The 11,726-nt window shown below is 37.2% G+C and overlaps 2 protein-coding genes across 2 annotated transcripts; both read left to right on the plus strand.

The window, feature by feature from the left end:
• The first annotated feature begins 1,508 nt into the window (after positions 1-1,508).
• Positions 1,509-5,073, plus strand: LOC133305460 (protein YIP4b). The gene is made up of 3 exons (XM_061505688.1): positions 1,509-2,141; positions 4,240-4,314; positions 4,593-5,073. Exons 1-3 carry the CDS (start codon positions 1,653-1,655, stop codon positions 4,851-4,853), a joined length of 825 nt encoding a protein of 274 aa, XP_061361672.1. The 5' UTR covers positions 1,509-1,652; the 3' UTR covers positions 4,854-5,073.
• Positions 5,074-8,890: 3,817 nt separating this feature from the next.
• LOC133305429 (serine/threonine-protein phosphatase 7 long form homolog) lies at positions 8,891-10,566 on the plus strand. Its single transcript, XM_061505652.1, has 4 exons — positions 8,891-9,423; positions 9,541-9,619; positions 9,708-10,100; positions 10,162-10,566. The coding sequence occupies exons 1-4, from the start codon at positions 8,891-8,893 to the stop codon at positions 10,564-10,566; spliced, it is 1,410 nt and encodes a 469-aa protein (XP_061361636.1).
• The last annotated feature ends 1,160 nt before the right edge of the window (positions 10,567-11,726 follow it).

Raw genomic sequence — 11,726 nt, forward strand, 5'->3', positions numbered from 1 at the left:
TAAGACAGTGAAAAAATAACAGAGGAACAAAAATCTCAAACCAATTTTTGTTTTACATCAATTAAACAAGATCGACTTAAAGAAAGATTAAAACTTTCATAATATGACCCTTATGTTTCATAACAATACATTTATGAACGAAATTCCTTCGCTATAGGAAACGATTTCAAACTATTTTTGTGTCAATAGATCTCCAAAATCTTATTTTTCAAAAGCCACAAAATAATTTAAGGTTTCAATTTATCGTTAGAAAAATAATTTGATAGATTTTCTAAACTTTCATGTTATAAAACCCAAAAATTCAGATTCGATATTTTCTCAGAATACTCAATTAAAACATGAATATGATATATTATTAGAAAACTCTCATCATGTAGAACAAAAACCCCAAAGTTTACAAGATCAATTGCAAAAAATTCCAAACGATATTTTATCATGAATTTGACTGATTGAGAAAATTATATTAGGTTTTATTTTTTTTTTATTAATATCATTGCATTTTTTTGTTTTTTTAATGGCTCTTGTAGTTTTTTTTTTTTTTTTTTTTGTAAATATGGCTCTTGTAGTTTTGAACGTTTGTTAAAAATTCATATGATTTTTTAGAATCTTATAAATTCAAATTGTCCTTTCAAATCTTATAAATTCTATTAAAATTTAATCTTATGAAATATTGATTTTAAAAAAGTTCTTTTAATTTTTTTTTAAAATCTCTTCAATTCTAAATAGTCTTTTTAAATCTAAAAGATTTTTTTATCTCAACAAAAAAATCTTTTAAAATATTAATTCAATACATCCCTAAATCAAAAAACAAGCTCACAAACATTATGCCTTCAAAAGAAAAATAATATTTGCAACAATTTTTTTCTCAAAACATACATGAGATTAGGGGTGGCAATACAGGTTTTGACCTGCGAGTTGACCCGTGACATGACCCGACAAAACGCGTGTCGTTTCAACTCATGGATTGTGTAAATGTGACTCGTTTTTTTCGTGTCGGGTCATGTGTCAACCTGCAGGTTCGCGTGTCAACCCACACAGTGTCATTTTTTTAATTTTCAATTAAATATTTATTATATTATTATTTTTATTCATTTATATATTGTTTAGTAAAGAAAAGAATAGAAGGAACTAAAAATCTCAAAAAACATAAGCTAATCTATTTTTATTTTTATTTTATTGTTTTTAATTTATTTATTTTTCAAAAAATCTCACTTTTTTTTTAAATTTTAAATTTTGCGGATCGTGTCGTGTCGACCGTGACCCGCAGCGGGTCGTGTCAGGGTTCGTGTTTTGCGACCCGTTTACAAAACGGATCGTGTCAGAGTCGTGTCAAATAGTGTACAAGTCGAAAACGTGTTCTGTCAGATTTACCTCTATTGCTACTCCTACGTGAGAGATACAAAAGGGTAATTATTTTTTGCGTTTATGATAATAAATTTTTATCATCGATTTTTTATTATTATTATCTATTCATCTTGACGCGCAGGTGCAAGCAAATGTGCAATTACATTCTCGAAAACTGAAAAAGAAAGGAAAGAAAAAGGGGAGGAGCTGAACTAACGGAGAGGGAAGGCATAAAGCAATTGGGGTTGCTGGTTGCTGCTGCTGTTGTTGTTGAGCGTGTGAGAGGTGAGTGAGTTCTGGTTGTGAAAATGTCACACAGCGATACCATACCCCTTCACGCATCTTCCCAATCGGACATCGACGAGATCGAGAACCTCATCAACATAAGTGTTCAATCTGTTCCGGCCACCGTTCCACCCGCCAGACCCCCCAGTCCCCCACGCGCCTCCATCCCAGTCTCCGTCTCCTCTTCTCCCTTCGTCCCTTCCAATCTCCCTCCTCCTCCCAAATCCTCCTCCATTCAGAAACCCACTTCCAATATCCCTCCTCCTCCCCCGCCCCGACCCGATATCTCTTCCTCCGGGTTCGGACCCGCCCCCAACACCCTCACTGAGCCCGTATGGGACACCGTCAAGAGAGATCTCTCCAGAATTGTCAGCAATCTCAAGCTTGTTGTGTTTCCCAACCCTTACCGTGAAGATCCCGGTAAGGCTCTCAGAGATTGGGATCTTTGGGGACCCTTCTTCTTCATCGTCTTTCTCGGTCTTACCCTCTCTTGGTCTGCATCCGTCAAGAAGGTACTTACCTTTTTCGATCTCACTTTGTTAATTCTTTCATTGTTGAATGGATCTTGTCTTTCCCATCATCACATGTCAGAATTTCGTTGGATTTCATTGTAAATATATATATATATATATCTCTGGTGTAAACAGATAATGATGAGAATGTATGTACTTTATTGCTGGTTTTGATTCATCATGGTTACTTCTTCACTATACCTTCCAGAATTAGATTGTGATTCATCCCTTTCGAAATTAAGTAGGTGTTTCCGGTACAGTGTTTTTGGGTTTGGGTAATCTTCATTGTTAAATCTTATAAAAATTTACTTATAAGGTAAGGGGCTCTATGTGTTTTCTATACCATAGGGGGGATTGGAGGGATCACTCGCTAAACAACTGATGTGGAGCACCATGTGTCCATGTCTATTCAAGAGTTTCGACTCTGTTAATTATCCTCATTTTTATCTTATTTCATATTAAATTGAATTTCTTGCTTGTATTCTGATAAGAACCTTGAGATGCACCACCCCAAAAGTTAGCTCAAAGGGTGGGAGTGTCCAATGCCTTATAAACCCCATATTAGTTGCCCATATAACAAATGTGGGACTCCAAGTCTCATACCTTGCAAATGGGTCCTAACAAATTCTCTTCATTTTGTGGTTTGGCATTTGGTTCTTACACATGTTGTCAACACTTATTATATATTGATTATCTCTCTGTGTGGGTGCGCATGATAGCCATAGGGATTGGAACATATCAAATTTTAAAATAAAGAAGTAAAAACTTCATTACCTTTGTTTTATTTTTTTTTATTGTCTGCATATGTATCCATTTTAGTTTAGATTGCATTTGTTTGACAGAAATATAACATTGACCATATTCTTTTATGGGGAAGGATATTTTCACTTCAGTGTAAGAATAAGAAGTCTTACTCCCTATTTCAGCCGTTGATCTCCTTGTATCTGACGGCCCTAATTTATTAGGTATTAGTTATTAAATAATGGGTATAATTTAATAAATTACAATCGTCAGATATATGGAGATCAACGACTGAGATGAGAAGTAAGACTTTTTCAAAAAAAAACCTCCCTTTCTTTTACATATTTTAGATTTTTTTTCCTAATGATTTTCGAGACTTTTATCTGTAATTCTGGAAGATATATTGTATTATTTGCAAAGCTTTGTCTCCCTTTGAATTGCTTCAGGTTTGAAAACTTATTTGACCTATGCATTTTGCCATCTCTTGCAAAGAAATAATTGTGATCTCATGTCATTATATGGAAGTGCATGTCATTTCTTTTCTACATTGGCATAAAAAATGAACCGCAACTACCCAGAGCGAAGGTTGTCTTTTGAAATTTCCTGAAGAGCTGAAGTATTCATAGTTTTGAAGCTTTGGTTGATGGGATTTCCCATGAGCAAGTAGTATACAAAAGCTTTGGTAGATACCACTTTTGTTGACTTGGTGCTGCTATTTTTATTTTTATTTGTTGGAACTTCCCCTTCAGTTCTTTGAAGTTTATAAATCAGTGGCTGGGAGAGATGCAAGAAAGAGCTGGTGATTTATATAAAAGTCTGAATTATGAATAGACTTGCCATTACCGAAGGGCGTCCAACTCTTAGGGTAGTATGAGTTCGTTATTATGGCGGAGCACTGCAAGATACTGGTGGTTTGAATTACAAAGCTGCATCTATCAACAGAATCTTTTTCTTCTGTTATACGAAGATATTATATATAGATTTCTTTTCCTTTTATCCTTTTTGGGGCTTTCTGAAGTTAAATTTCAGTTGGGAATCTGAGTTTATTGAGGGTGACATAATGATTGGTCCATGTAGCCAATAGCTTTAAATAATTTCACCTAGTTTTACTCCTATATTTCCGTTCTACTAATCATTTAGAGACCGCTGTAAAACTTCACTTATGTTGAATTTCAGTTAACCTTGTATCAGGTGTTCAAATTTCTTAGTTCACTCCTTTCGTACTATGTTCTAATTTTTGTAGCTCTCTACTCTTTTTTTTGCTGAATTGTAATTTGCTTATGTTTTATAATTACAAAGTGAATTTGGCCAGTTTTAGTCATATCCCTTCTAATCTTTTTTCCTGATTGTGTCTCAGTCAGAGGTTTTTGCTGTTGCATTTGCTTTACTTGCTGCTGGCGCTGTAATTTTGACATTGAATGTACTGCTTCTGGTAATAGCCTCTTTCTCTCTTTTATCTAGTCATATTTTGAGTGTCCACTTTAATTTTTTCAGTATCATATTTCTGTGTAATGTTGAAGTATAGTCAAATATCTATTTTCATTTGTAAAAAACGGAAGATTTAATTTTACCTGGATGTTGCCTAATTGAGAGAGAAAAAGAGCTGGGGACCTAACCATTCTTGAAAGTAAACGTTGACCATTCTTGAAAGTAAACGTTGACGATTGAGGGCAAATATTTGACTTTGTCTTCATCTCTTCAAAATTTCAGGGTGGACACATTATTTTCTTTCAGAGTCTGAGTCTGCTGGGTTATTGCTTGTTCCCTCTGGACGTTGGTGCATTAATTTGTATGTTGAAGGACAATGTCATACTGAAAGTGGTTGTGGTATGTGTGACATTGGCTTGGAGCTCTTGGGCCGCCTACCCTTTCATGAGTTCTGCTGTCAACCCTAGGAGAAAAGCTCTTGCACTCTACCCAGTTTTTCTCATGTATGTATCTGTTGGTTTTCTCATCATTGCCATTGACTAAATGCGTTGGCGCTTCCGATTACTTTATCCCATAACCACTTGGAATCTGCTTCTACATAGGAATTTTTGTTTAATGATCGAGCTTTATTATTCTTTTTTGCCCTTATTTTGTTCCTGCCCCTTTTTTTTCTGTTTTATATTTTGGCTAGATATATTTGGACGTGAACAGTTGTATAATATTACGTGGAAGGTATATGATGGGATCAAACTTGCTACAGCCATCTCGTTTAAGTTTTCTTTTCCCTTACTATTATTTAATATGCGAATGTGAATACTGATAGGATTGATGGACCCAGAGGAGGAGAGGAGGGAATTAAAAAAAATAGATTAGTTTATTTTTTTGGCGACATGCTCACAACTTTGCAGAATAATGTTTACTCAAACGCTTATAAACACATCAATTCACACGCACGTAGTTTTCATCTTTGTAATTGAACTGGACTCGCCTCATTTTCGGTGCCTTTATACTTGGATTCTCTCGCATTTAGAGATGGGATAGATGTGAGCCATTAATGAATATATGAAGCAGTTTCCAACTTTGAGTGAACTGATTACTTCGGTGGGGTTTCAATTTAATTTCTGTTTCCCCAGCGAAATATTTTTGTAGCATTGCTGCAAATTCTCTAATAACGTTTCCAAACTCTGCAAGCGACCAAGCTCTGCGCTGAAGTTTATATTGAATTTAAATGTTGCTCAACAGTTAAAGAACTCTCTTGGTCCCTTAATAAACTCGGCAAGTGGCAAATGCGATTATATTGTATTCTAGTAAATGGGAGGAGTAAGGATTAGGCTGAGAGTTTGAGTACAGTCCAAAACTGTGGGTGATGCTTTCTATTGTCCACTACTTTTATAGGAAGTGCCCAAGTTTTGTGAACAGTGACACCTTGCAAAACTAAAGAGTCATTGGTGGGATTAAAAAAAATGATTAGTGTTCTTCTATGTTTGTTTATTAGAATGAATGACAGCATCCTCCACCAATACTACATTTGATAAATTTTGATCTTTATCCACACTGCTCCTCGGATGCAGCTCTTTTCTGTTATTAAAATAATCGTGTAATTAATATTACTCTGTTAACAATGACTTGGCGACTCGCATTTCCAATCTAAATAGATGAGTTTCTTGATTAGGTCAATCATTATTAGGCTTCTTGTTTTGCCGACGCAGTCTGAGCCAATAATTTGTTACAGGGTTCGCGTTGCTTCTTTCTTGACCTAGCATTTGTTGTTTAAAATGAAAACCCCTTTGTAATGCATTTCATTAGTCACATCCAATCCGACAATAATCATATACATGTTGGAATCTCGTAACCGAAAAAGCTCAGAAAAGCTTCAATAATTAGGATTAGTAGGTTTACGATGGAGACATTAGGGCATTCATTGTTTCCCTATATATAGATTGGTGGCGGCGTTTGTGTAGACTAGTTGCCCCTTCGTCAATAGTTGCTACTTTTTACTCATTTCGCTTTTGATTATAACTTTGAGAAGAGCGAGGGAGACCAAATCATTGTATAGCTATATATATCCAGCAAATTTCCTTACCGTGAAGCTTTCATCTTTGTCGTATATAATTATGAACAAATTTAAGAGATGCTGGTGGGTAAATGCTTGCACACTTTAGTTTTCGATGGACGTCAATGAGGTACGGACCCCGCGTGATTTCTCTCCTCACCAACTAGCCTGTATGCGATGCTAGGGATCAAATCACATCAATATAATCCCTTGTTTAGGGTCCCCCATCAAGGAAGAGTGATCATTTTGTCACTGTTGGCCAAAAAAATTATCGGACTGTCACGTTAACAGTAAATTTTGTCAAAATGTCACGTGACATATTTTGTTACACTGTGTAGTGAAATATGTGTGCAAATAATTCGCTACACAGTATAGCGAAATATGTCATGTCAGAACCAAAAATGCCACATGTCAAAATTGTAAAAATTCGCTATACTATGTAGCTAATTTCTTCAATTTTGACACATGGTATTTTTTGTTCTGAGCAGTCTGACGTGACATATTTCGCTACACTGTGTAGTGAATTATTTGCACACATATTTCGCTACACAGTGTAGCAAAATATGTCACGTGACATTTTGACAAAATTTACTGTTTGCGTGACATTCTGATAATTTTTTTGGCCAACAGTGACACTTTGGTCACTGTTCCGCCCATCAATTCGTCTGTTATACATATATAATATAAAAATTATTGGAAGGCCCGTTACTTGTAATTTTGTTCTTAGATGAGATAATTATTTATTATAATATCATAATCTCCACTTTTCAGTAAAATTAAATTATGGAATCAAAATGTCTATAAAAAAAAAAATATGGAATCAAAAAAATGGGCATGTATAATATTTATATTTTCAAGTCCAAAGGCTCTTATAAGTTATATGAAAGAATATGCTAAAGTGATATAATCATATAAATATAAAATTATTGAAGAATCATTCACCTTGAAATTTTGGTTTGAAATGGTTGTTTATACTGTGTTTATTCTTCTCCGTTGATAGTTGTTACAACTTACAATTTCAAGTCTCATATACGTGCATAGGGTCTTGGACAGAAATTGAACACGGCATAAATCAATTTCCACGATAATCCATAATAGCCTCCCATCGTAGTTGGTATGTAGGGCCAAATAATCAATCAAAGAGATATCGTAGTTGGCTTGTTTTATAGATTCTTCTTACGGTATCATCATTTCAATTGCTTAAACTAGCTAAGTAGCAATACACATTTCGATAAGACCGAATTTCAACGGATATTAATGGGAAGGAAAACAAGTTAGGTCGCTTTGAATCATAAAAAGACTGAGAGAGACGTATAGTTATCATAATGGATTGCGTAGTTCAACCTTCGGGACATCGACCATTGTGTCACAATTTTAAAAACTAATTTCCAATATACCAAGAGGGTTAAATATTTTCTCAAAATGTCACCGTGGCAAACTCACTGTTAGTGGTAACGGGTTTTGAGTGATCAGATCAGTCAATATTTTGATGCATATGCATGTCGAATATGTGGCAGAATGTGAGAAATTGGAAAAAAAAAATTAAAATAATGTAATTAATTAAAATAATTACGCATTTAATGCTTTTTTGTTAAAAATTACACATCTGTTGCACAATGAGACGCCCTCTTTGGGTGTCACATGTGACGCCGGGCGTCTCATGTGCAACCTATATACACCCCACTTTCCTTTTTTCACTCCTTACTCATTTACCTCTCTAACCTCTCTCCAACCTCTCTCTAACCGCGGTTCGTAGCGAAGCTCTGCCAACGTAGGTAAGGTCATAATACCTCATATGTATACTTTTAAATTACAGTGCTAGTTAGTAATACATGTTAGGATTGATTGTATATTAGACACTTGGAACATTAGGATAGTCACTTAGAAATTTTGTGTCATGCTATGAATGTTGTAATGATATAGTAATATTATTATTACGTAGTTATTATTATTACCGATTTTTAATTATGTATTAGGGTTTAGCATATTAATCAGTGATTTATAAATAGTGTTAGAGACTTTGTAAATTTGGTATGTATGATGTTATTAATGCGGGAGTGCATAACTTTGTAGTTAGTTGAGGATAATGCCTGAGTCATCATCTTCTTCGGGATCTGATTCGGATGTAGAGCCCACCGATCCCAGCATGTGGATCATACATGGGCCGTACAGGTGGGAGGTCCTTCGTAAGAGGACGCAGAAAGGTCATATTTCACAGCGAGTGTGGAATACTGAGCATGTAAGAAATATTAAGACTAGGCGTGGGAAGCCACAAGGGGGCCACCTACCGGTGCTATTCCACAGGTTGTGGAAGAGTACCTCAAACAGGCGGGTTTCATACATGTTGCCAAGATGCAACATATCCAGGTATGTTATTTATGTCGTTTTGTATTTATGTAATTATTTAATAAAATTCGTTAACACGTGATAACTGCGTAATTTATCACAGATGGACACATTTTTACTTAGTGCTCTGGTCGAGATGTGGAGACCAGAGACACATACCTTTCACATGACCCAAGGTGAGATGACGATCACCTTACAAGATGTGGCAGGCATCTTGGGCTTGCCGACCGACGGTATTGTCGTCATCGGATCGACCTCTGAGGATTGGCACGCTGCTTGTGCTGCTGTTTTTGGACATGTTCCAGAGGCCGGTGAGTTCCATCATTCCGGCGACCTCCGCATCTCATTCTTGGATCGGCATTATACCCAGTGGACTGATCATGAGGGGAATCATGCTGCCGAGATCTACTTCACAAAAGCCCACATTGCCCGGATGTTGGGGACTTGGTTGCTGGCGGACAAATCTGGAGGTAGCAATTTTGGTTGCCGGCTTGTCCCGTTGCTAGGTGGAGGATTTGAGGACATTAGCCAATTCAGCTGGAGATCTGCAGTTTTGACACACTTGTTCAGGAATTTGTGTGAAGTGACAGATGCCCGTCGAAGCGACATGGGTGGTTGCCATATTCTCCTTCAAATTTGGGCATGGATACGATTCCCACCCATTGCTCCACCCCTTCCTCCTCATCCAGAGCCGGGCACACATTATGGATGCCGGTATGATTTATGTACTTCATTTGATTTCGATAATGTATGGTTAATAATGTATATACTAACTGTATACTTCTTGATTATGATTGATAATGTATGGTTGATAATGTTTCTGATTGACAGGTTTAATGTTGTACAAAAGTTTAAACCTCATGAGGTCACCCATTATCGGGCAACATTGGACACACTCTGTAGAGATGAGGTTTGGTGTTGGATACTTACGATGTTGTTATTTGTCTATGGGTTTTTTTTTTTGTAACTCTATATATTGTTTCACATTTTGTTTGTAGGTGGTGTGGCAGCCATATATAGAATATGAGTGGCGCGACGTGACTCCAGAGCAGCAGTATCTGTGGCTTGCTGCCACACCTATTATCTACTTCCACACAGTAGAGGCATGTCAACCGGATAGGTGCATGCGACAGTTCGGTCTTGATCAACCCATCCCCGAAAAATCTAGAAAATTGAGAGGAATATATGATCATACTCTACGGGGGAAGGTTGAAGAGAACTGGAGACGTAAGCTGAGGGCTCACATTGATCGATGGAATACCAGGATTCAACATATTGTGCTGCCATCTCCATTATATGGTTTGATGTCACCTAATCATGCGTACATAGAGTGGTATAGAGAGAGGGGGAAACGCTACATATCTCGGAGGGCAGCAAAGATAGGGCACATGGTGAGTTTTGTACTTATTTTACATTTGATTCACATTTCTAACATTTTTTCGTAATATACAGATTGACGGTATTGAAATGCTTTATCATGTAACAACAACGGAGGAGTTTCCTCGCTTTGGACTACAGTATATCCACGAGGAGATAGGCCAGATTATTGGGATGTTTCGTGAGAGTTCAAGAGTTGATGAGCCTGGACCTGAGGCATCCCCCGTGCAGACACAGCCTGATCCTCAGTTGATCGTGGTTGTTCCTCGTAATAGACGGGAGGGACGCGGATTAGGACGTAGACGTGAGAGAGTTGTTGCTGAGCCTGTCCCGTTATGGCACCTAGACCAGTGGTCCAGACTCAGGGATGGTTCAGACCTCCAGTCATTGGTCCTACTTACGGGTCACAACCGATTTATCATCACGGATCGCAGTATGCAGCAGGTCCTATTCAGGCGGCATCTGAGCACCCTTACATGAGCGGGCAGGAGCCATTTGCGCGACGACTGGTTGATGGAATATTGGGATTTCAGACGCACCCATCTCATGAGATTCATCTCCTTCTGACGCACTAGCATCCTCCGCCAGAAGATGTTCTTCCATTGCCATATATTCATCGTCGTCATCGTCATCTTCGTCGTGCATTTCCCAAGTCGGGTCATTTTCATCTCCCTCATAAAAGTTACCAACTGGAGACGCATGAGCGGCAGGAGAAGCTGGAAGACGGGGAGAATTTAAATATACTGACCTCACCGGTATGGGAGCATTCTCGGTTGCGACGATGTCGACATACAACTCTAGAAAATCTGTCCTTGACTGGTTGCAAAATTCTTCCATTGTCATCTCCAAGTCTTCATCGTCAAGCACTTTCAAACTAATGTATTTATCACCTTGCCACACCCTTGTCGTGGTCTCAATGATACATTGGTTGTCTTGAAGACTTAACTTCTGCCGAATTCTCTGATGCAGTTTGCCAATGGTTGTGTTGCGCAGGATACGTGTCGGCCTTTTTTCACCTTCGAATATGACACCTCGTCGACCTTCTACCTTCCTACCATTGTAATATAACACAACACGAACAGAATCAGGATTTGAGCTCATTTTTAAATAGAATTAGAACTAAAATTCAAATACTAAATTAAAGATAAAGGAATGTTGGTGGAGAAGAGAGATATGGAGAGTGAGAGAAGAGGTGTGAATTGAATGGAGGGGGTGGGAAAATATATAAAGCACACATGTGCCGCCAATTCTGGGCGTCAAAAGTGGCGTCACATTGTGCAGTAGATATGTAATTTTTTACAAAACAGCATTAAATGCATAATTATTTAATTTAAATACATTATTTTAATTTTTTTGCCGTGAGAAACTTGTTATTAGTGTCAGCAGGATTTTTAACTGACACGTGTAACCCAACCAATTAGAGTTGGTAAAAATAAGTCAACCCGTGGCTCGTTACTCACAAAAAATGAGTCGGGTTGGTTTGACAAAAATGAGTTGTCAACCCAACCCGATTCAGTTCGAAAAAAATGAGTTAACGGATCAGTTCGCGGGTTGAGTTTTTTTATAAAAAAAATACAAAATATAATATACAAAAATGGACAAAACCCCACACATGTTGTCATCATCTTTTTTCATTCTCT

Source organism: Gastrolobium bilobum, unplaced genomic scaffold (assembly GCF_033153095.1).
Source record: "Gastrolobium bilobum isolate Gb01-03AN ecotype WA unplaced genomic scaffold, APGP_CSIRO_Gbil_v1 utg1221, whole genome shotgun sequence".
NCBI classification, from domain to species: Eukaryota; Viridiplantae; Streptophyta; class Magnoliopsida; order Fabales; family Fabaceae; genus Gastrolobium; species Gastrolobium bilobum.

Coding starts and splice junctions, on each gene's coding strand:
- LOC133305460 (XM_061505688.1), top strand. CDS start 1,653: ATGTCACACAGCGATACCATACCCCTTCACGCATCTTCCCAATCGGAC. Junction 2,142..4,239: donor GGTCTGCATCCGTCAAGAAG/GTACTTACCTTT, acceptor ATTGTGTCTCAG/TCAGAGGTTTTTGCTGTTGC. Junction 4,315..4,592: donor CATTGAATGTACTGCTTCTG/GTAATAGCCTCT, acceptor TCAAAATTTCAG/GGTGGACACATTATTTTCTT.
- LOC133305429 (XM_061505652.1), top strand. CDS start 8,891: ATGACGATCACCTTACAAGATGTGGCAGGCATCTTGGGCTTGCCGACC. Junction 9,424..9,540: donor GGCACACATTATGGATGCCG/GTATGATTTATG, acceptor TCTGATTGACAG/GTTTAATGTTGTACAAAAGT. Junction 9,620..9,707: donor ACACACTCTGTAGAGATGAG/GTTTGGTGTTGG, acceptor TTTTGTTTGTAG/GTGGTGTGGCAGCCATATAT.